The sequence below is a fragment of the Paralichthys olivaceus genome, chromosome 18 (assembly GCF_024713975.1).
Source record: "Paralichthys olivaceus isolate ysfri-2021 chromosome 18, ASM2471397v2, whole genome shotgun sequence".
NCBI classification, from domain to species: Eukaryota; Metazoa; Chordata; class Actinopteri; order Pleuronectiformes; family Paralichthyidae; genus Paralichthys; species Paralichthys olivaceus.
The window spans coordinates 5,054,810-5,080,009 of NC_091110.1; the positions used below are offsets into that span (position 1 = coordinate 5,054,810).

At 40.5% G+C, this 25,200-nt stretch overlaps 1 protein-coding gene across 1 annotated transcript in view; it reads right to left on the reverse strand.

Moving 5' to 3' along the window:
- tmem174 (transmembrane protein 174) overlaps nucleotides 1-25,200 on the reverse strand; it is a 52,154-nt gene that overhangs the window by 23,486 nt on the left and 3,468 nt on the right. Inside the window, exons 3-5 of the mRNA XM_069514282.1 lie at nucleotides 17,672-17,676; nucleotides 16,452-16,571; nucleotides 2,732-2,800 (exon numbers count right to left, since the gene is read on the reverse strand). Coding sequence (XP_069370383.1) covers nucleotides 2,764-2,800; nucleotides 16,452-16,571; nucleotides 17,672-17,676 — 162 coding nt within the window. The 3' untranslated portion in view covers nucleotides 2,732-2,763. The remainder of the gene's footprint in view (nucleotides 1-2,731; nucleotides 2,801-16,451; nucleotides 16,572-17,671; nucleotides 17,677-25,200) is intronic.

The window sequence follows — 25,200 nt, forward strand, 5'->3', positions numbered from 1 at the left end:
CCCATCCAATTATGGTCGGGATAAAAATGTGCAATGATGCAAATTATGATGGGTGGAGGAGCTTTTCTCAGTTCCTCTCCTCCTCCATTTGACAGATGCTGCAATTCATGACGTGAGACTGGTGCATGTTAAATACCGAGCATAGCCAACACTCTCATTCGGCTTAGCTGGTGGTCCCTCAGAATTATGGTTAAGGAAATGTTTTGTGCGTGTGTATGTGTGTTTTTAACTTTTGAAAGAACAGACAGAACCACGCTCTGTAAAGCCATCCTAAAAGCATCCATTATGTCCTGCCTCATGTGCTGTCTATGAACACCACATGTTGCTGGTCAACTGTGGGAGAAAATATGACTTTCTAAATCACTTGTGGCAGGTTTACAGCACACTTCCCTCAGTGTGTGTCTGTCCTGCTCTCTTTGTGTCTGTGTCTTGTGCAAACACACATAAACACACATATAAAACCACGCATATATATACGTGTGCAGTGGCCAAAAGGAGACACCATCGCTCAAGCATTCAAGTAGATGAGCCAGCCGCAGAGGGAGGGACATTATCATCTTTTATTCTTTGTGAGGAGAATCATAAAGTGATGATTTTACACAAACACACACACACGATTTCTAAATTCTACTCATCATTGTAAAAGAAATACATGGCAGAGGTCCAAACTACATCAAGAATGTATTAACGTCCCGTCTGCCTGGGCATTCTTTCTCTTAGATCTGTGGACAGTGCTCTATTCCAGATCCCTCTGGTAACTAAGGGTGACCGGGCCTTTGCTGTGAGAGCCCCAAACTTTGGAATTTGTAGAGATCTGCCGGCAACATGATTTCTGTCCTCAAAATACCTTTATATTTTTTATTCACAAATTTTTGACATATGTGTTTTATTGTATTATTTATATGTGTAACTTCATTCTATTCCACCCTGTTTATTTCTTTATTGCCTTCCTTTTATTTTTTTTCTTCTAAGCACTGTAACTCTGTAAAAAAAGTGCTACATAAATAAAGTTTATTATTTTTATAACATTAAATATAAAGCTGACATCAGTGACCAAGAATTTTAAATAGGTTTTGTTAGATATTTTTTTTAAAGTCAGTATAGACTGTTGCCACTTTCATAGTATATATGTATAGCTATATATCTAAGTTCAGATCACACCCAAGATGCTTTGAGGACACGTTTGAGAGCTGATCACTCAGACCACATTCAGAAGTAGTTTGACACATATCACCTCATTCTTTAAAGAGCTTAAAATGTGTCCTGCATAGGGGGTCAAAGACATTACACAGCAAGACGTGTGATTATTCTCTGTGGCGTCATCACGACGAGCAACAACTTTCACAATGCACATTATTTCCATTGTCAATTTGAATATATTGAATAATGTTAATTTAAGTAAATGGAGTTCATTTATTTCCAATGCTGAAGCTTCCTCACAGTCATTAGTTTAACAGGGAGCATCAAATCTTAACAGTTGAGTCTACATATGACTGAACTGAGACTTAAAGTGGCTCCTCAACATCATAATCCAGTTTTACTCTATATCCTTCGACAGTTGATTGTCAACAGAACTTTTGAGAACAGGAACAAAGAGAAGGTACATCATGGGTCTGTTAATCCGCTGCCCGGGTCTTTATATTCTCTCTCAGATATCCTTTTAAATAGATGCAGAAGTTATTTAAGCCAGGCTTCATGTTAAAAATGGATTTATTTTTAATGTAGCTTGACAATGTCTTGTTCTTTCCACTTGTTCCATGTGTTTCCATGTGGTCTGTTCAAATTAAGGATCTGTAACCACCGATGTGAACTATATTGTGCTGGACCCTGGATTTGCCAAGACACAAACTTAAATCAATCTCGTTCTGTAAAAAGAGAAATACTGAGTGCAGCTTTCATGAAATCCTTCAGCCAAGAGTTTGAGCAGGCCTCGCTGTTCCAACCAGAAGAAAACCATTCTCTCCTCCCCGCAGAATAATTCAAGATTTTTATGTTAAGTGTGTGCAACCTCAGAATAGAAGCCAGTCCTGCTCATTAAACCAAAGAATAAAAGTTCAGTAAAATTGATAATTGTTGAGCTCTTTTTTTTTCCAGCTGAGCACCATTTTGAATCAAACAGAATATGTCTTCAATAATGTGTTTGATTGGTCCATGCTGAAAGAGTTATGAGTTCAAGTCCACCACCGCCACAGACCAGTATGGCATTCAAATCTGTGTGGCCATGTGTAGAAACACTCCATCAAACTACTGACCCAGAAACAGTCGGACATCTTTGGATCCAGGATGACATTAGGTTACATGAAGGCTTGTACATCTGCCACCAGAACCAATCTCTGGCAACACACTAAACAGGTTCTGTTGGAAATTCTGCCTGGTGCCTTGCTAAACTACTCGTCCACTGACTGAAGACGTTCATAATGTATGAAAAGAACAACCTCAGAGCATCCAGAGCCTGAGGTTACAGTAACAAACGCAATGGAAACCTCAACAATCTGTCTGATGCAACTCTGCAGAGTGAACTTTTATTCCACTGGATATTATACAGGTATTTAGGTTATTAAGGTTTAAGTGTATATATTTAGACACATTGGCTGAACACAGAGACAGAGGCACAATAAAAGTTCACTTGCTCATTTAACACCAAGTCCAAAGATGACTATAGGAAGCAATATATGATAATATGATGTTCACTTGCAACCAGGAGTGTGTTCCAAGTCCGACAGAGTCCTACCCTCGATCCAGAGAATGTTTGTGAGTCCAGGGTCAGCCCGGTTCAGTGAGACAGGAAAACAGAGCGGTCCTGAGGAGAAAAAGACAGAGTCAGTGTTTCAGAGTCAGCACAAAAATACAAACAGCTTTCCAAGAGTTCGATGAGGCATTGATACCTCAGAGCACATGATGATCATTCAGAGTAACGGTGTTGGAGACAGTCCTCTTCCATGCTGACGCAGGAGGCAGTTGATTGATGAATGAACTGCAGGTGGTTGATTGAGTTGGAGAAGGAGGTAACTGGAGGCCACGCCCATCCAGCAGTACACACACAGGTGAGAGCAGACACACACACACACACACACACACACAAGCATCCAAACTTAAATCCAATATGAAGATTGTCTAAGTGAGACCAGAAAAATGGCCACTACAATTGCTTCTAAGGATATAATCTAAGGTTCATACTGAAGTACGGAAAACTTTGCAAGAACTAAAGAAAGTCAACAATAACTAACAGATGAAATTGTGACAAAGATTAATTAAGTAGATTTAATTCTAATTATGTATTGGAGTGAAAGTGCTCATATGAGGAACACTACATCTTTCCACTGAATGTGAAAGAGGAAAATAAAACCACGATGGAGGGAAAATGAGGGTTTGATAAAAGAGACAGTGTAACCCAGCTGAGTAATGTAAGTGGCAGATGTATTGAAAACAATATCCCATCCACCAGTCTTGCCAAATTCAGTTACAGATTCAGCTTTAACCTATTGGATCCCCGGAGCTGTTTTGAAGGGAGTGAGCAGGAAAGCAAACAGTATTAATCCTCAAAAAGTTCAAAATACCTTCCTGTCATAACAAAGGATCGAGCCCTTGTTCTGCGTAAAGTCTGCAAAATAATATTAAGTGCAGATGTGAAGGAAGATGGAGGCATAAACACAGGGCCCTGTCTTTTCTAAATGTTTAAAAATGAGCCCTAATGCAGACGGGCTGCGGGTATTTGCCCAGCTGTTGCATAAATAAGCAGAGAGATTCAAAGGCTGGATAACCTCCGCCAATGCCCATCAAACCAAACAGATGAGAGGCCGTAGTAATCTGCTCCGTTCTCAAATGGGACAACACTGACTCCAATTAGCCTCCATTCCCAGATCCATAGGGGGAAGAAGGTGGAGGCCTGAAGAAGAAACAAAAAAGGAATATTGCGATCCTCCTTATATTTTACTGACCTAGTGCAGTGGCTGTTCTCTTGTCCTGTGGTAATGCTCCAGAGCTACTTCAGATTCATTTCTTTTTATTAGTGAGTCCTCCTCAAACAGTTCTACAATATACTGTCCCTTTTTATTGTTTTTGTGCTGGACGTTGTGTGCAGAGCTTTATTTAAACAGTCTATGGTGCAGAGTGAATTTAGAAAACTTTGTGTTCATCCTATTTGCTTTCTTACTCTTCAGGTATGTGGTTCATTTACAAGTTTGTTTCTAAGATTGGATGGTTATTTTTTCATACATTGCATTTTGACTATTTCAAAGGTTTCTAAGCAAGTGACACGATCTTTAGGCCCAAGTTCACAACCGTTCAAAATAAAAGCTGTGTAATTAACAGCATTACAGCACCAAAATAAATGTTGAAGGTAACTCAGTTATGAGGAAGGGATTCCATGAATGTTGTTATAATCGGTGCCTGTGCTGTGTGTCTGTGCCCGTCAGATATGGTGAAATAAAAATAATCAAATTGTCAAACCCACTGCTTGAGGACGTAGAAGAAGACACATTCAACCCCGCCTCCACTGTCTGCTACAGAGCACTGGTCAATCTTTATTAATATTGAACATTCTGTGCGTACAGATTGCACCAAAGTCAGCACTGGAACAGTTCATGATATATGCATTCACAGATGTTCAAGGAATTTGCAGGTAGATGCACTCCTCACCTGCCATCCAGGAACCTCATAATGCTCCATGACATGATGTTTTGCCATGTAATGACAATTTTTTTTTTACTTTCCTTATAATTAAACCACATCTGTTAACATCAGTCCTTTAAAAACACTGATTTCATATATTCGTGCAATCACCTGCTGCCATACTGAGCATCCTGTACTGTTAGGACACTCACTCTCTGACTCGCTGTCAAATTGCTGATTAATTACAGCACCTCCGCTTGCATAAGGAGCGAGAGAGCTCTGGAATAACTTGCTGTAGGATCCTTCTGGAAACGTATCGGACGTCTTTCAAGAGACTCCAGAGATGTTTTCACTACTGTTGAGATTGGAGGGGACAGAGAGCGCCGAGCGGTAATTAAAGTAAGGTGGAAGAAGTGAGCTGACATTCATCAGGAGCAAGGGGGGGCCGGGGGGGCGGGGGGACTGATGCTGATCTGCGTGCCAACAGAACCCTAATTCTTCAGTCTTCTAAAGTTTGTTTTGCCACAGTACGGCCAATTATTTAGCCCAATCTCATACTTCCACATTTAATCCTCACTATTGATTGTACAAATACAATTTTCAAAGTTGTTATGTAATTAAACGTATGCTTTGCTGCTGGAAACTTCAAAGCAGCGGCTGTTTCTGAGGACATCGCTTGCCGCTGAGGTAATAATTTCCCTGGGATATTTAAAACAAACACATTAGGCCTGAAAGAATTCAAAACTTGTCTCGGACTATAATGCCCGGCCTTTTGATTGGCACGAGGCGTGGCGTGCCTCTTTTCAGTGGAAAGCAATAGTCGTCTTTAACAGCCTGCGTTTCCAAGCTCCCATGCAGTGTAAATTATAGGATAATAGGGTGCAGGCGATTGCAGACTCTGTTTATTCAATCCATTTCTTCACATAAGTTCCCATTGCCTTTTTCCGTCTCTCTGCTGTGTGTGTGGTGGTCCTGTGATCCTGCTGACCCTCGACATGTGTTTTCACTTTCGGCTCTGATCTCAGCTCTGCGACCAGCGGGGAACCAAATACAAATTGAACAGTAACCATTCACAGGCCACTCTGTTTCATACCGCCGTTAAACCCGCTTTGTCTTCCCCAGGAGGAGCTCGGGGCATCGCAGTTTGGTCACGGTGCCTTTGCAACTGCTCCCCTCGCAGCAGTTTTTGTTGCAGCCATCCAACAACAATGCGGTTTACTGGCAGTTCATAGCACATATTACATCTTTTTTTCTACAAAGTCCCATTATTACCCCAAAGAATCGACAAACGCAAGCTGAAAACCTTTAAATGTGCAATGACTCTTTCTCAGAGCATCAAGAATGAAGAGCTGCGGCCCAGAGAAAACACTTTGGAGAGGAACAAATCGCCAGTGTTTGGGTGGTGTGCTTTTTATTATTTCAGTTAAGGTGAAGTTTTCATTAGGCCCATAAGCCCCCCCTTTTGAAAGCGAGCCCTTTTTCTGTGAAACTCGTTGGACAGCAGCCGCTCACAAGTGGCAGGGTATGTTTGTTCAGCTTTTATTGGGAGATGTGGTTTGAAGAAGTTAAAAAGAGCCCTTTTGTTGTTCTTGGGGTTCATATTTTCTCTGGAGTTGCTCCACGCGCTGTGTTTATTCCCCCGACTGAAAATGAAAAGGGTAAAACCTGAACGCAATAACTCACCTAAAGTGAAGACAAACTCTCAGAAGACTCCACAGATAATCTCCCAGATAAAGATATGAATCAGGCGGGGTGAAAACCATGAGCTACTTTTATTGAAGGTGCTTGCCAGACTCCGTGTTTAGACGGTTTAACTTTCACGCTTTAAATGGCCGGCGGACCTTAGTGAGCAGTTTAGTGGCCGAACATGAAATAATCCACAAAACTGAGCCTGGACTTAAACCAAAGCTGTGATATTTGATCAAATGATACGGAGCAGATAACGTCTACATGCTATTGCTGTAAAATCAATAAAAACAGGACATGCCTATATTCTACAGTGCGTTAAACATCTCTACACGTTGGTTTCTAATGTGATTCTCAATAATGGTCTCTTCGCTGGGATTCTCCCTCAGAGCCTCTTTATGAGAGTAAAAACACGCTCATCACCTGTTTCACATTACAGTTTCACGCATGCAGCCCCAACCCCTGGTATCTTGTAAACTCTGCTTCATTTACTTAGCCTGGCTTTCATTGCAGCCATTTTGCATGGTTTACCTTTGTTTGGTTTATTAACCCAGGGGGTTCCTCAACCTAAACATCCCAGCTGAACGCCTCCGCTTTACGTTTCAAAGTTTTTAGAGAGGTCTGATTTTTTTAAAACATTGTTGAAAGTGACAGAGCGTGAGGAGGACGGAGTCGATGATCGACTCTGACAAATGTTTATCAGGAGGGAATGTGATTGGTAGATGACATATTGAGGATTTCTTTTATACAAAATCAAGTATTTAAATTGCGTTTTAGATCTAAAGCACAGATTTTATTAAATGAGTGTTTGACTTTTAGATTGAAATTTGCTTAAATTTAAATAAAACTATATTTTTGTTTAATTTGGACATCAAACATGGTCTCTGAATTAATTTCTTCTATCTAACTTCCAGGCTGCATCAGTTTCATCAGCACATGGTTAAAACTCCAATTCTCAAAACAGCATGAGACAGAAGGAAAAAACCTAAAAAACCTGTGCATGCACTGCACGTCGAGTGAGACTGTTCTCGTTTGCTAAACCAAAAATATCCCCGGTTTAAGGACCAGCTCCACGCCGCTGACTGCTGGTGCTCGGTTCCCATGCTCCGGCATTGTGTATCTTCCAGCTGCAGCCAGGGAAAATGGGGGAGGCGCACTCATGGGTGGTCTGCCCCACATGGTCCCACACTCTGCGGTTTGCGCCCTACATCTGATAGCAGTGGCTCAGCTGGGGCGCGCACAGCTCACAGTCTCTGTGCCATTTTACTGCAACAATCTCGAGCTCCGGGAGGAGGCTGGAACTGTTTACTGTGCAACGTCTTCATCAGAGCGGCACGCTGCACAGCTGGCTCTCCATCAGCTCTCCATACACCAACACCAAGGTCTCTTCACCAAAGGATGTTGTAAAGTTCTCCGAGCGTTTTTACCATTAATCAGACAGACAATGGTTCTTAGTAATTGTAACTTTTATCTTTTCATCCACTTACACCTGCATGCTGCTTTTCAAACAATACTTCCAGTAATGGACACTGCTATCATGCTCAGTTGAGAGAGCATTAACTACCGTGCTGCACCATAACCATTACCCTGCACAGGTTTGGCTTAAAGAGACTCTCACACACCCTCGCTCTGGGGTTAAAATCGATTATTTCTCCACCAGACGGGTTTGCGGTGATATTTCAATTTCAATCCTGAATGTCACACAGTCGAGTTAATAAGTGAGGGGGACTGTTAGACCATTTATGTTGAAGCGGATTTATCCTCAGGCCCACAAATACCACATTTTATTGACTTTCATACGCTGGCACTGTGATATGAAGTACAGGAGCGCAATTAGCTTCATAATAACATTTTATGGAAATAATCAATACGCAGCAGAGCAGAGATTTGGGTGGGGGGGCCTCCAAGTGTGGTCCTCTGCTGCACAGACAGTTTATGGTTCCTAACAAAGTTCTCATGAGCAGAGAAGCCAACATGTTGCAATCATCTAACTCAGCCACACACGTAAAGATGAATACTGCTGCAGTTATTTTCTGAAATGAAAGTGGGGCTCATGGTGGCAGTGAGCATATGTGACATTTTGTCTTCAGCAGTCAGTATTGCACAAATCACATGTTGTATTGTTTGAATGTTACTTGGATTCACCTTTTGAGTTGTGTTAAAACATAGATAACCTTTTTTTCATTCCATAAATGTTAATGCTTTTTTACAACCTCAAATGAATGAGTGTTGTGTGAAGTAACAGCGCAGATTTTATTCAGACTACAATTGTGTTATTGGAGCGTTTTGAGTCGGACACTTTTATTGAGATTTTATTTAATGCTGCTTCTGTTGCTTCTTCATTCATGTCCCTTTGTTTTATACCAGATATAAAAATGTCTCTGATTGAGTTCAGTGAAGCAGGTCAAATCCAGGGCAGCATCCCATCACAGTAGGTGCTTCAAAATCCAAACTGACATTTTCTCATGGGACAATATGATATATTGCAATAGTGCAGGGGATGATGCTCTGCTCAGTAAAAAAATGAGAAATGGAGAAACCCAGATGCAATTGTAGTTTTGCCAAACATTTTCCCGTGGAGTGTGTATGTGTGTGTGTAAAGTGGATGAGTGGTTATAAATTATTTTACTCCAGAAGCCGTTTCTTTCCAAATGTTTTATGAACAGCATGTTTCTGAAAGACTTTCTCAACAATGAGCTCCAGAAGGCATCACTCACTCTGTGTTTTGACAGTGATGCAGAGGAAGATGTTTCAAAGCTGCTGACTGTCAGAGCTCTGCTGTCTCTGGATTGGAAGATTCAGTTTCACAGTCTTATCTACATCCTACACACAGTCCTGTGCACGTCTTTGTTTAACAGGTTTTCATTTCGGAACCATAGACTAATGGACAACATGATGGCTCCAAAAGTGAAGCCAGAGTTTCTCGATCACCCCCTAGTGGCTGAGTGTAGTATTGGTCATTAAACCCCACCTCTTCAATGTAAGTGGATGGGACCCAACAAAAAATCCAACAAAATTCTCAAAAATGGTTTCTGTCATTTCAGGTAGCGATTATCACATGAATGTAAACGTGCTCATTTCGCAGCACGTTTGGTTAACAATGTGTCAACGGTACCTCAGTATCCCAGCTCTATCCCTCGATGACTCTGGCTTCAAAATACTTTATAATATACATTCTATGATCCAAACCTACAGTAAAATGATACTTGACACAATGATATATGAAAGGGAGGTGGAACAAGATGAGTCCACTGCAGTAGACCACTGAGCCAATGATAAAAATATCTTGACCCTCACAGAAGCATCAGCCACTTCCATAGAAAAATACTCAAGCCAGATCATCCAAATCTAGTCAGTGGAAACAGAACATGTGTTGTCAAGCAGCGCACCAGGGTACATCCCCCTGAGGACAGTGAAAGCATCGCCATGTGCATTAAATCTGCAGACAGTTCACTCACTCTCGTCCTCCTCATGTGTACAGAGAAGGATAATATAAAGAGCAACAATCAGAGCCATATAAAACAATACCATATCGATATTAGAAATAAATGTGTTTTCAATTGTCCAAGAGTCTTGTACTGAGAGGCTGATGTTTTTAATCTGGTTCAAGAAAATACCACATTCTCCTCAGTCCTCCACTGTCGTAAAGACAATACACATCATAGTTCACATAGGTCCACAACGTAAAACAAAGAGTAATCAATGCTTCACGTAGTTAAAGTGTTAAATGTCTCCCCGCATGTGTGTCCACGCATGTCCCACATGCAGTTACGCACATATTGAATCAAATACTATTACAACATGTCTGAATCCCACGCAGTTTGAAATAAATCAAGCGATCTTATTATGATGTTTGTAAACAGTAATTTCCTCTTCCTCCAACAGCTTCATCTCTGCTGTAACGTCAGACACGTCCAAACAAAGAAAACCACAGTTAAAGGGAAAAGGCTTCTCAAATGATTAAATGATTAAATAGTGAAGCGGCAGTGAGAGAAGGCCTCGCACTCGCTGACAGCCTAATAAATATCTGTAGCCATGGAAGATGAAATGTTGCCATTGTTAAAGGCAGATTTACATGCAAACCATACAGCTTGGATTAAATTTCACTGCCTCCAACAACAATATATCTTCAATAAAATCCAATGTGATCAAATACAGCCTCTTTTTTTTCCCAACTTAACATCTGTAAATATTTGTCATATTCTGTTTGCAAGAGTGACACCTTGAAAAACTGTGTAAGAAGAGAAAAATGAACGTACCCTTGAACTGAAGTGTTTGGTTGATGGAGTGGCTCTTGAACATCTGATAATGATTAACATTTTATTCTCTAAAATTGCGATTCAACATTTGGGAATACAACTCTTCCGTTCTTCGTGCAGTCTGGACACCATGAGGGCTCCGAGGAGTATCGCTTTCCTTTGTGTTTTTCACGTCTTGTCATAATTGAACTCTCGGCAGTGATCGCCACGACAGGCAGAGAGGTGACTTTTTAAGATGTTGCAGCTGATGCAGCCTTTGGAAGGGAAAGTGGCAACGAGCTCCTCTTTCATCCTGAAAGATTTCTGCGCTTATCACTTAAATCTGTCTACAGTCTTTAACTCACTGGCAGACGCACAGAAGACCTTCACATGTGGTTTTCGAGTATGTGGGTTTATAACATGATCTGAGTCTATTACAGTGCACGTTAACCTCGTGAACCCTGATTTTCCAGTTACATTTTCCCTTGTGTTTCTTTAAATTACAAAGAACTCTTAATAAGAATATCACATACGCAACAACCAACTGCCAACAGTTCATTATAAATTACTTAATGTAAACTGAGCAAAAACCTATGGTGAGATGCATTGTTATTTTTATTTTACTCTGAACCACAAAACCCAAACCTGCCAAGAAACATCTCACTGACTTCACAGTCTCATCAGTAGCTGTTTAAAGTAAGATTTGGCAATATAACGTTAACCTGTTGGTCCTCTCATTGTTTATTTATGCTGCCTTTATATACAAAAAGAGATCATTCCAAATGCTGTAACCGTCCCTGCCCACCCATGTGTCTTTTACCTTGGCATTTCATGGTGATGGAACATGGTGATTGTGAAAGAGGTTGTGATAATGTACATCAAGAAAGAGGCAAAAGTGGCAGCGGTGTTGATGGCGGTGATCCAACTTACCAACTCACAACGTCTCTCCTCAAAAACTTCTGCCATTGTTGAAAGTTCTTCCTCGTGTCTTATCTCACGTGAACTATTGGCTACACTGCCTCCTGTGATTTCCTATGGTACTGCTCTTGTCTCATCTGTTTTGTCCGCATCTATAAGCTTTCAGAAGATGTGGGCAAAAACAGATGAAATAAGCGCAGAGTACAAACGGCATTTTGTTGCAGATTGATCCATGCAATAGCATTTGAGAGACTCAAAACCACAGATATCAACCTCACAGAGTGATTGGGGAATTACAAGAGTCAGTAGGACTCATCCTCTAGGAACCATGAATGTTTGTACAAAATTGTATGGCAATCCATTTGGAATATGTTAAGATATTTCAGTCAAAGTGGTGGAACGACCATCTGACCGACAGCTCCATCTTCTTAAAGATGGAAAATAAAAACTATACTTTACTCCCTGATATCTGCTGAGTCTATGTGTGAGAGGGCGTGCATCATGTGTATGTTTGCATGTATACTTTACTTTATGTGTGCATATATAAACTGTATGTGTGTGAGGCGGTTGCGGCAGACTTCACGGTGCATACGTGCACATATGTGTTTATGTGTGTTTGTCAGGGAAGGCTTTGTTTCTGAGCGTGCGTGGGGCGGGCGTGTTTGATTTCAAAGCACGGCAAATGAAACCTGAAACTCTGGAAAAGCTGACAAAACATACCGATCCCAGGTGGTTAATGGGCCGGGAGAAATGACCACTTGACCAGCATCATAGACGACCCCATTCTAATGTGCCCTCTCCCTCCATCTGCTAGATATTACACCTAGAAACTCTTCTGTTGGTCCAACACACGTAACGGATGGGTGGTCCCGTGATAACACAGCTCCGGGTCTGTCGTGTCACCGAAAGACATCTTCCCCTGCTTTCAATTCCTCACCACCATAACAGTCTTCAACATGGGAGGCGACCAGTATGGCAAGATGTCATGATCTCAGTCAGGCGATGACAACCTGCTCATTACTTCATGATGCCACTTTGATGCCAACCGCTGGAGGGATGTGGACTTCTGGCAAAAGGATCTTTTGTCTTCATTCACACCAGCGACACAACACTTTAATCATGTTCTCCCATTCAGATCCCTCAGGAGGCAGCAAATAGAAGAGTTTGTTCGACTCAGTAAGAAATCTGCGCTCAGGGAGCCGACTCAAGAAAAGTTCCAGGTGTCAGGGGTGAGAGGTTGAAGGTCCCGGTTGTGTGGGTGGTTCTGATGAAGCCCTGTTAGCAGTTAATGAGGGCTGAACAGACACACTGATCACCCCTTGTAATTTGCGTGGGGCTAATCGCTGAATATTCCCCTTTGACAAGAGAGATTACACGCAGGGCCCAGGGCTGGACAATAGAGATTTGCCATGTAATGTCTCCACTATAGACTCGGAGCACAAAAAAAAGGGTGGATCAGGCCGTAGGAGAGAGGAATTAGAGGAGGGGGAGGCAGGGGGGTGGATGTGACACCAGCCAAGAGGTGCCACCTTTGGGACAATGTGAAGATGGGGAGGGGATGGCGGGGGTTGGGGGAGGGGTAGCAGACAGCACAAAGCTGAGCATCACATGGGACAGCTATGACCTCAGAGAATGACCATGTGTGGCCATTGGCATTATGATTGAGAAAATAATTATCTGTTTACTTTTGTGTCATGCTTTAAAGAGATGATATATGTATTAGTATATATCTACCAACTAATTCCACAAATGCCTGTCCGTCTCACTTTGCCTGTGTATTGTTAAGTGACCAAGAAATGTTGTGTCGAGTTCGGTGTGATTTGGATTTTTAAGTGATACATTCATTATCAATCAAATTTGAATAAACAGGCAAACAGTCAGTGGGTACGGAGCTCAACAGAAAGTCTGTTGATTTGTGGACCGAGTTAAACATCATCTCATGGCATCAAAATTCACAGAATCCACGTCTCTTGAGCAATTTCTCGAAAAAGTTAAAGCATAGCGTTTGGTTTGTTGCTGCAATGCTTTATATAGAGCAGAAACACAGAGCTTTTATTTAGAAAAGTTGTCAACTTGGATCAGAAGATTGTGTTAGATGCTTAACAGGCCTCTCAAATAGCCAGAATGAGATGTATGAAAAAGACCCTAAATAAATCATCAAATTAACATAAAATGCATGTGAACAATTATAAAGCAACATTCAATTTAATGAAAATGTACTATATTGATGCAATCATGGCTTCAGTGCAGATAAACAAGGTGGGATGAGCACAAAGTTTTCTAACTTAACTCTGCACACACATCACATGGAGTATTTCTAATTACCAATGGATCACATCACCCCTTGTCCGTAAAGGACGTTGCCTATAGTGACAAACCAAGAGAGTCTTACACAACTTTGCATTTTACGTTGTTTGGAGTTTTTATACGGCAATTATTTTATCTGTCCTTGCTCATTCTCATTTCTCTGGTCAATGTTGTTTTCAACCACATTAGGAAGCTGTTTTCAGCTTAACAGCTCATATAAACCTCCTGTACAAGCCATGCACCCAAATGGCCGACAAAGACAAGTTATCAGACCTAACATTCAACAGGTGGCCAGAAACAAGACTCCAATTGTATATACTGCTCCATATCTGTTGGATGTGTAACTGTTTGTCAGCAAATCCACCATAGTAGCTTCATGAGGGGATTATATGCAGCCAAAAACAATTAATACTCTCTGACGATTAAGTGATGGCATCTTTCTGGGATTTGAACGAAACCGTTTTTTCATATTTCCACTAAGTATTCTGGAGCTTTATCAGTGCCCATATAGCACTTGCTCCATGAAGGCCTTTTTGGCTCTGTAGGGGAAAACCAGAGGGGAGGATTTAGGCCTCAGTCCATCAAGCACATGGAAAGCTCATAACTCATTGAGGTCGAGCTCGCTTTAGTGGTTTTCAGTGACACAGATGACTTTTACAGAGGCCAAATGATTCCACACTAAAAGCAGCGTACGCTCTTACATGTGTGAATGTACCATATATACTTACCTCGGTGGTCTGAGTAATGTCCATTACATGTAGAAGCCCACTGCATACGGCCAAATGCTGTGTGAGGTTTGGGTTTGTCATGATGATCAGATTTAGATTTGCCCGTTTAAACCACACACGAGTTAACCTCCATTCTGTGTTTCTCATTGAGTTTCTGCGATAGACAAGAACAATGCCTCGTGGGCAAGTCTTGTGTAATACAGTGTAACAAGGCTCATTATCCCGAGCCCTGCTGTTGATTAAGGCTCATCACACAAACTGAAAAACCAACCTGCACAGAATTAAAGGCCCCACGAAATGAAAAATACATGTTCTTTGTTTTTTTTCTTTTCTCTGTCCTTCATCTATAACTTCTTATATGGAAAATGTTTGTCTAAAAATCAATATTGCAATATTTTTTTATCAAGATGTTTTTCTGTAAATGGATTTCAAAAGTTTCATGACTCATCCTACACTCAGAGGATTTCAATAACTGTACATTCAATGATTATTCTGCCTGCTCCCGACGGGCGCTCAGGGACCCATGATGTCCAACTCATTTGTAAAATCCACAGGCATAGGTGAAGGTGTTGCCTATTAATATCTGCGACAGTCCACTCTATGGCTTCACGTCTTTAATATGCTGTATCAAACAGGCTTCGCATTATTAGAGCTAATAACACACATGCCCTCAAGACAGAAATAGGCAAGTTCTAAACTGTTATAATAGCTCTTTAATCGTATTTTGTTCTCTGGAACACGTTCCGTTCAACAAGAGGAACATATTCAGTTTTTTGTAGGAGGTTCAGTCATGGTTAGAATGAGGAGGTTGGTTAAATTAAAAGAGGATGTGCAACACAGCTCGAAGCTGCAAGAACATCCTCCATTCAAGATTCTCCAGCTCTCCATGGCTCGAAAGGTCACCAATGTAAAAAAACATTTATATAATGGTGCAAAGTCTACCTCTATAAGAAAGATGGATGGATATTCTTTGCCCTGCTAGCAATTCCATTGAAACTCCAAATCCACCACAAGATCATGGTCATTTTAAATGCTGCTGTGTCCAGTCTAGTGGTACTAACACTCTCAGCAGGGAACCTTTCCAAAACAGTGAGGGACATGTGATCGAGGTGGGGCTCAAGGAAACTAAGTCGAACGCCATCTTCTTTCAGATGAAGCAGTTTGTGTTTTCCACAGTGCTCTGTTACTTTAACTCGTTTCTTTTCTTCCCTTTTGTTTTTTTCCTCTCTTTGACATCCCTCGTGTCACTCATATTGGAGACGTGTGGCTTTTTGTTTTGCCAAAACATCCTTTGGGTTTGGAATCTGTGCCAAAACCAAAGGATGCATGCAACATGTTGAACAAGTCTGCAGAGACGGACAGGATTTTCTTTTTTCTTGCCTTTCTTCAGAAGCCTGCAAGGACCACCAAAGATGTCAGTCTCAAACTCAAATTAATTACAACCTCAAGGATGATCCAATTCGTCTGACATCAACTGCATGCACTGCTCTGACGTGTGTGTTTATGTGCACTGTCCCACATGCATTCACATGCACTGAAAAGAGCTTGAATCCCAAAGGCTCAGTGACGGTCATGGGAATCTGAAGTTGCACATCAAACATAAACTCCCAGTGGCAAGTCTGATGAGAGTCCTTCGGCTCTGAACATGTATGGTATAATTTGTGAAGTTGTGGGCCGTGTCATTGGCACTTCACAGGAAATGTGACTCTGTCTCACGCACAGTTTCAGGTTGCGAAGATAAAACCTGAGGTGCCGGGAGGGAGAAGAGGGGGCACGCACACCGAAGACGTAAAGGTGAAGATCCCGACTGTGGTGCCTTGATTTAACAGCTGAGGTTTTGAAAGCCCAGTGCATATAAAAGCCTGCCATCAACACATATAATCTCTTAGCTGAGCCTATTGAAAGCTGGGTCCCAGGGGTTAATTCTCCCATCACTCCATGTTTGAATCAACTCCTGACTCACATTGAGATGAAAGCCACAGAGTCCCAGGACCAAGCCCGGACTCCGAGGCCCGCTGATCCTGGACGACTGGAGCGGATTATTGCATGTTCGTCTGGTCGGACCTCCATCGGGACAGGAAAACTGAAAAGAAAAACAATAATTAGAGATAATTGCTTGTGTCCAAACACGAGCGTTAAAGCCCTCCTCCCTCCCATCCCCTTTCGTAGTATGTGAGGTGGAATGAAAGGGACACCCCCCTGTTTTGACAGCTGGGCAGGCGAACATAATTTGTGACAGCTGAACTGAAACGTCTTTAACCGCAGGGAGAGACACAGAGAGAGAGAAGGATTTGGGCTGAGGGAGAGGAATGGTTAGAGAGAGAGAGAGAGAGAGAGAGAGAGAGAGGAAGATCAGACAGAGAGGTCCTGCCCAAAAGAAAGGAAGAAGATGTTAGAGAAGAAAAAGAGACATTGGAAAACGGGGAGAAGTGATTGCCGTGTATAGAGGGGTGGGATTTCAGCAGAAAAGGAAGAGGGAGGTTAAAAGGGGGAAAATTAGTCACACACCATAAACTTTGAAGAGAGGTAGAATTTAAAATAACCCACAAAGAAAAAGACAGGACAAGAGAGCTTAACATCAAATGCGTGCAAGTGGAAAAGAGGAGAATATTTAAACGGCAGAGCTCGGCTGAACATGGTGTCATGCCAGGTTTGACACATTGGGTTAATTTGCTGCTCCCTGGAGTTGACCCTTGAACTTTGGGGACACGGGGTCGAATTGAGCTCGGAGTGAGACAGCCAAAATCATGTCAGTCTGAGGAGCCAGGTCATGGGTCACCTCTGAGATTCTTGGTATATAGGCCAAAACAAGGACCATATGTGGACGGAAACACATTTGAAACAAAAATAAGTCCTGATTTTCCATCCTCACTCCAAACAGGCCATTTTCTTTTCCCTTTTGTTCCTCCTCCTCCTCTGCCGCCGCTCCTCCCGCCCGTGAAAATCTCGACCCACCACAGACTTTCTGCCCTAATTCAATAAAGTCGTAAATACCGGTGAAACAGCAAATTGACATAATGTTGGCCGCATGCCCTTTAAATTGTCAGTGACAGAAGTTTTCCCAGAGGTGAAATATTAATACAAACACAGGATTTCTTTTCCAAAATACCCTGCTCCCAAATTCTCCCGTGTTTACTTTTCTCCTTGCTCCTAATTTCTGTTAGTGTGAAATGTTATACTTACTGTTGCGTTTACTGACAGGGCAGGAATGGAAACCTGGGAGCCGGGAGAATGACCCTCACAGGGTCGCTCAGCCAAATAAGTGAGTCTCTGTCCTTTCACTTTCATTTCATCTGACCAGGAAATCTTCTTTCACCATCTGGGAAGTATGAATACATCACCGATTAATCACCATTCAAACTGAAAATAAACTGAACATTAATAGTTCCTCATTATTTACTTTGTGTTGTGGTTTCTTTAGTAATTGTAATGAGTCATGATTATTCCCAAAAGTATCACTATGTCATATTAAAATACATGCTGCAGTAAAATAACAGAGTGCAGTGTGGGAGTGTGGCAGTAATTAGAGAGAAAAAGGCCAAAACACGAGCTCGGGCTAAAATGTGAGAATGAGGTTGTGAGGATTAGTGAGGATATTTTTGCAAATCGGCAAAGGGATGGAAACTTAAAGTCACATTACATGTAAAACAGCAGTTTTATTATGCTATAAAGGGGGATGTTAGGAAATCAGTAACACAGTGACAGGCTAAATGTAATGAACAAAGATTAATCCAAATAAAATAACATAAGAAATTAGATCGTATTGAACTGTGAAGCGGGAAATATTCAAATATCTGTAAAAAGAGAACCTGCAGTGCCTCTGTGGTGATATGTTACCTGTATTAGTATAAAGACTTATATAGTATAAGGACTGATAAGAGATATACAGTTCATACAGTAACAGTAAAATGGAAGAGAATATCATGTTATAATATAATAACATATACCCAATTATCACAGTATGGTATTATTAGATAATAATATAATTAATAAAGTGCAAACTAAAACTAAAAAGTTTTTCATATAATAATGTAACAAGTGGTGATACACACTATGACCATGTGCAAGTTTACTGTTTGTTGCAGAGAACAACATGGAAGTTAAATACTGGTTGATCTACATATCTGTATATTTATTACTCATCATAATACTACTACTATTACCACAACCACTACTACTATTACTCCCATTATTCCTTCTATTCTCTGTTGGTTTTTCAGCTCTGGTCCCAGTTGTTAGGGAGAGGGACTGGAGTTTAGTGTAAGAGAAGAAAGAGTTTAATCAAAAACTGTAATGAAAATTGTCACCTGGTATTTAGTATTATTTCACTGTTAGTCTCATGTTATATTGTTCTGTCTGAAACTTATGACGTTGTCGTCCTGCCAGGTCTCCCTTGAGAATAAAAAGACCTCCATGTATGTTCCTGGTTAAATAAAGTAAACATGGCAATAAAATCATGCCATGTTGCATTTTACTTCTGACCTGTTGTTTGAATCCCTGAACGCTCCCTCTGAGGGAGAGTCCTGCCAGTACTACAGCAAAGACATCCACATCCTCGGCAGGTGAACACATCTGATGACATCGTCATTACATTGATTTCAAGTTTAGATTCATCTGTACTGATAAATCACATTGAATGAAAAAGAGTAGAAACCATGACAATGATGTAAAATCATCTGGTGATGAAGATGTAGTTGAAAAAACTCCTGAAAACAAAACGAACTGTAAGTTAAGGTTATTTTGTTGAGTTACTTCTATTCAAGGTCACTTGTGACACACAGGGACTTTGTCTGTATTTGCCTGTGATATCTACAACAGAATATCTGTCATTTAAAGACTCGTAATTTTGTGAGACATATAAACGTCATATAAAAATCTTTTATATGACTTATTAAAAAAAAAAAGAAATACTGTTCATGAATGTAATCATCACAGAAGTCTTTCTCCACATGACTTGTCTTCCTGCGGTGTGACAAAGCACTGACCCTTTGCAGAAGGCACATGAAATTACACTCAGAATACAGTCACATCCACTGCGGTCGCCCTCATAACACATATATGGTTATTTCCAATAACGCAGCACATGGAGCCGACCTCGCTGAGTGAGTAAGCCGGAGAGAGAGTTTGAGCGTGAAAAAAAGAGATAAAAAAAAAGTGATGTGAAAGTTATTAGAGAGAGGGTGGGAGGAAGAGGGAGGGAGGGTCAGATAGGGAGAGAGAGATGACTTTATAAGGGGCCGCATGGAGTCGCTGGCTTGTCATCAATAAGGAGGGGAAAGTTAATGTGTGAGTGAGTGTGTGTGTGTGTGTGTGTGTGTGTGTGTGTGTGTGTGTGTGTGTGTGTGTGTGTGTGTGTGTGTGCGTGTGTGTGCGGGGGTGATTTCCAGGCACTTTAGCAGCTGTTTGCCTCTGTAAGAGATGTGTCCAACTAACTGCACATACCTTGTCCGTTGAACGGTGTGTGTTATAGAATTATGTTTCCCCCGTCTAGATTGAGTGTGTGTGTGCGTGTGTGTGTGTAAGAGATGTGTCCAAGTAACTGCACTTACCTGTGAGTTTGTCCATTGAATGGTGTCTGTTAGTAGGATTGTGTTTTTCCCCTTTGCGTGTGTGTGTGTGTGTGTGTGTGTAGCCCAGCTCCCTGAAAGGATGAGTATGTAAATGGTTTATTATGCTGAGAAGGTCTGCAAATCATTTCCTGTGGGCTGACAATTTATCAGATCCCCTTGAGGTTTAGATGCTCCTCTCACAAACACGTCTGCATATGTGTGTGTGTCTGTGTGTGTGTGTGTCTGTGTGTGTGTGTGTCTGTGTGTGTGTCTGTGTCGGTGTTTGGTCAGGAAGATTAAGAGAGAGAGACCAGAAGAAAAAAAATACAAGCAGCTTGAAGAGGTTTGTTTTCTCTGGCTCTTAAGGATATAAAAAAAGTTGGTCATTTGCATTTTTCACCAGCTTCCCCACGAGAGAGGGGACAAACCAGTCCAATCAATTCCATAGTGACTTGCATGTGTGTGTGTGTGTGTGTGTGACTCTACCTTCTCTGCACAGACCTGCTTGCTGGGTGGTGACACTGCTGGCGAGCGAACTGAAAACTGCAAACGACAAAAGCTGGAACAACAGGAAGATAATTCAGATTTGATTGGTTTCACGTGTTCTTCATAAACAACAAAGTTTTCCTGGGCCTCCAGCGTGTTTTCCTGCAAACATGGAATCCATTTGTCCCCTGCGTCTCCGTGCCCTCTAGTTGCACATGCTCTTACATACAGAGCAACACACACACTCACACATGTACACGCACAGTGAAATGAAAGCAGGCACAGAGAGCGAGCCCACCGCTGTGGCACTGGGATCTTTTGATATACGGTCAGGAACTTATTTTGAAAACAGCCACTTTAAGCTGCTATAAATAATCACGAGGGACTTGGAGACGAAAATGTGAATGAGGTTCTCCAGATCTGCCTCTGCCGTCACAACAACATGAAATGAAAGTCCTGACCAACCAGCTCCAATATGCACACACACACACACACACACACACACACACACACACTGCTTTAAAGGGAAGATCCCCTCAAATACATGAATTTACATCCAGTGTTATTTGTATCATTAATTTATAATATTGATACAACTATTTTTTTTAATTCTAGAAGCAGTGTCTCTGATAAACTGGATAATGAACTGTTTTCATATGGTGGCTCCCAACTTGAGGATCTAAGGGATCATGAGATGATCACTCACTTACAAAATGAGAAAAAAAAAACTACAAAGCCTTGATCAGACTTTTTCAGACGTCTTCTGTTTCTTCTTTTGTAAAATGCACTGACTCATCAGATTTATCCTCTAAGGTTTTTTAAAAATATTTCAAATGACTCAACCTGAAGAGAAAAGAAACAGCTGGACTCACTCACTGAGCTGCTCTCAACGTACTGTATGCGCGTTTGTGTTTGCACACAGAAAAGCATTTTAATGTGGTCACTGCTTACGGCTGATGATTCAAGTCTGTAACACATGAGATGAGATAAAAAATGTATTGATCCCACGCTGGGGAAATTCACTTGTTACAGCAGCAGATAATCAGAATGAGGCAGACAAGAGACTATAAGATTTTGTCTACAATCTATAAATTTAAGAGTGATAAAAATGCATTTATGTATTATACACCTTTCACAACAGTTTGTAGAGAAATGCATTTAAAAGTAAATAAAAAAGTAAGTAAAGTGCAGTGGCACAGGATGAGTGCACGAGGATGTCATCTGTATTTGTACTTTAGTACAAGGAAAAGGAATATATAGATTGTTATATAGACAGATATGGTATACAAATTGGTTAGAGTATAAAATGCTATTTGCTACATATATACATAAATTGTTATATATTTACAACAGACATGAGCCTTCAAAAGCAAGCGACCTGCTCATCTTTGAAAACTAGTTTTGTAAGGCCGAGCATCTTTCACACTTTATTTTGAATTCAAGTTTTCAGGCAAAGTAAATATATCAGAGTGAATTTGGGGGAACGTGAAGAAACAACTTCACAATACGTCCAGAATATGTCTCTTCTGAGGAAAACCATAGAAAACATGCATTCTATGGTGACTGAATACTTCTCTGTAAAAACATCAGTGAAGAGTTAGAAAAAGATGAAACAGAACAAAGAATAACGTGAAATCCGATGATTTTGTCCAACGTGAAGCCAAATGAGGTGGAAGAAAAGGGACAAAGGGGTTTGATGGATCGCTCTGTGTGTTAACTGAAATGTTGCACAACCGCTGCCTCCAAACGTATTTCTCCAAACTGTCAAACATAATATGTTGTAGCTTTTTGTCGGTGCAAACAAAGCTGCTCATTGAGTGCAGTGTTACAGGAGAATTTCCTCACACAATGAGCTCAAGTTACAGACTAAACACCGACCTCAGCTGTTTGTGAGTTGCAGAAAGCCCTCTCATTCTTATTAGCATGCACCATATGGGAGTATGGTGGTGTAACAATGCAAACACAATGGCTGGATCCACTCGCTGCCGGCGTGCAGGGCAAGGTCAGTGCTAATTACCCTCGTCTAATCATGATTTCCCAGGGATTATCTGACCCTTTGGTATTTTTGATTTCAAAAGGAAAATGCCATCTCAGAAGTAGTTTCCAAATCCGTCCACAAATGTTTAGCTGCGAGCCCATTGAGTGAGAGGGCCTCCAGCTCAGGCCTCCTGCACAATCCAACCACTTTAGTGGCCCCATGCACAGTGCAGGCTCATCCTGGGAAACATGTGACAAAGAAAACACAGACTGGGAGAGAGAGCTGCTCCAAACAGACACAACAACACCTGCTGCCCTCACACACACACCTCTGATATCAGAAAACACACTCATTCATCATTTACAGAGAAGCTCACCCACCTCACTGTATACTTCATTGTGTATTCGAGCTTTTTTTAAGATGCCAAATCATTTGAGTGAGGAGTTTTTGTACATAACTGAAAATAATGATTATTATTTGCCTTTAAAAACATTTGCTGCTGTAAAAAATAGTGTTTTTCCTTATTATTAACCACAGAATTACTGATAATGACCCATTCATAACTTCCAAACTCTTATCTGAACAACTTCTCCTCAGATTATATGTAGGTGAATGTGTCTGTTTTTATGTCAGAGTTGTTATCGTTCAGCATGTTCCATAATACTTTCATAAATCCTCTGCACTGCTCCAAAATGGTGAAATAATGGGCCTTGTCGGCCACCCGCATTTTACTATGCTGTAAAAATAATGAAAGTCATATTGCGCTGCGGTTTGAAATGTGCGCAGGCGAGCGGCGCAAGTCTGAAGGAGGTCCGGACATGTTTTCTGTATTTCAGACGTTTTCTGGAAAGATGTGCGCAGAGTGTTTCTGGAGCAAAGTCGACACTTACAGGAGGATTTTAATTCTTGGTATAATATATAGATCGAGGAAGATATGCCGACCTGCAAATAAAAAGAGATTCACACTGTCAGGCACCAGAGAAATACAAGATTATTATCTCTAAAAAAATTACAAATAAAACAAAATCCATATATTTGCCTCTAATGTAGACAACTTATTTTTTACACATTGTATATACTACAAATTAACTGTTTCACAAGTAGCACAGAACTTTCATTTAAATAATTGAACTTCCCCAGAACGAGCATTTCGATCTAATTTATCACTGAATTGTAATAAATATATAAACATTAATATTGTTTGCTCGTTGTTTTATTTTATTTACACGTTGGCTGAGTGTATTTTCACACTGTGGATAAAGTAGTGTTGCATAAATACTTCTTTATTTGCTTCATGTTCCCATCCACTATTTATTTATTAAGTTATCAACAGTTTAATTCACATAACTTTTAGTTAAAAACAATTAGTTCATCAGCAATAAATAAATATTTGTTAATCATCTGCAGGAATTTGTCCAAGTAACTGCACGAATCCGTGTGTGTGTGTGTGTGTGTGTGTGTGTGTGTGTGTGTGTGTGTGTGTGTGTGCGTGCGTGTGTGTGAACGTGAGAGAAGTTGTGTTCCAGGCAAGGCAATATTATTTTTACAGCACTTTTTAACAAGACAATTTCATTCATTACCGTTCATATACAGTGAGGCATCAAACTATAAAACAAAACTGAAAACACAGGTATTTACAGGATGTGTAAATAAACTAGAGTAAAATAAAATGGAAAAGTTAAATAAAACAGGAGAATAAAGTTTCCAGCTACAGTCTTGGTTTAGTCTAATAATTAACATAAAGTTAGTGACAACAAGTTGTAAGTCTTGATTTAGAAGAACGTTTTAATGTTATTATTATTACTAGCATATTATTATTGTAATTGTCAGTAGTAATAGTAGTAGTTGTAGTCGTGGTAGTTTTCTGTTTGTCTAATCCCGGTGAAACCACCTGACCTGACGCGCGGACTGAAGGTGTATTGATTCCCTCAGTATTTCTGCCCCCGTGTGGTGCAGTGACACTCAGTTATCCTGAGAACTAAACCCACCCTGAACTACCCACTGAACTGTTTAACGACCAACACTAGTAGTCAGCATGAAACTGAGGGAAACTAAAATAACATGGAATTCTAGATGACCTGAATCTGGACTAGAATTATAATAATCAGAATCAAAAATCACAATCACAACCATAATCATAATCATATTCACAATACATAATAATCATAAGAATAATCATAATAATCATCATGTATTATTATTAATAGTAGTATTGTTGTTGTTATTATTATTATTGTTATGGCTGTTAATATTATTATGTATTATTATTTGTATTATTATTATTATTGTTGTTGTTGTTGTTGTTGTTGTTGTTGTTGTTCATATTATTATTTATGATTATTATGATGATGATTATTATTATTGTGGTTGTTACTATTAGTATTTATACTACTATTACTATTATCAATGATCATCCTGACTTTCACAGTGTCTTTAAACGCCACACACAAATACAAGCAATTCTGCCAACATGTGAACAATTGTAACCAAATGTAAAACAACCATTATGACCATTTTTCCTATTTTGTAGTTAATTTTCTCCAGCGTAGAACATTTGACTTTTCTGAAGCATCTCTGGTAAATTGTCTCCATGTTTGTCCAACATTCACTGGGCATGTACAGCGGTTTGTGAAGCTATCGAGACACAACGAGCTCTGGATGTGGAAGCATGTGTGTGTCTGTGTTTTTTTTCTGAATGC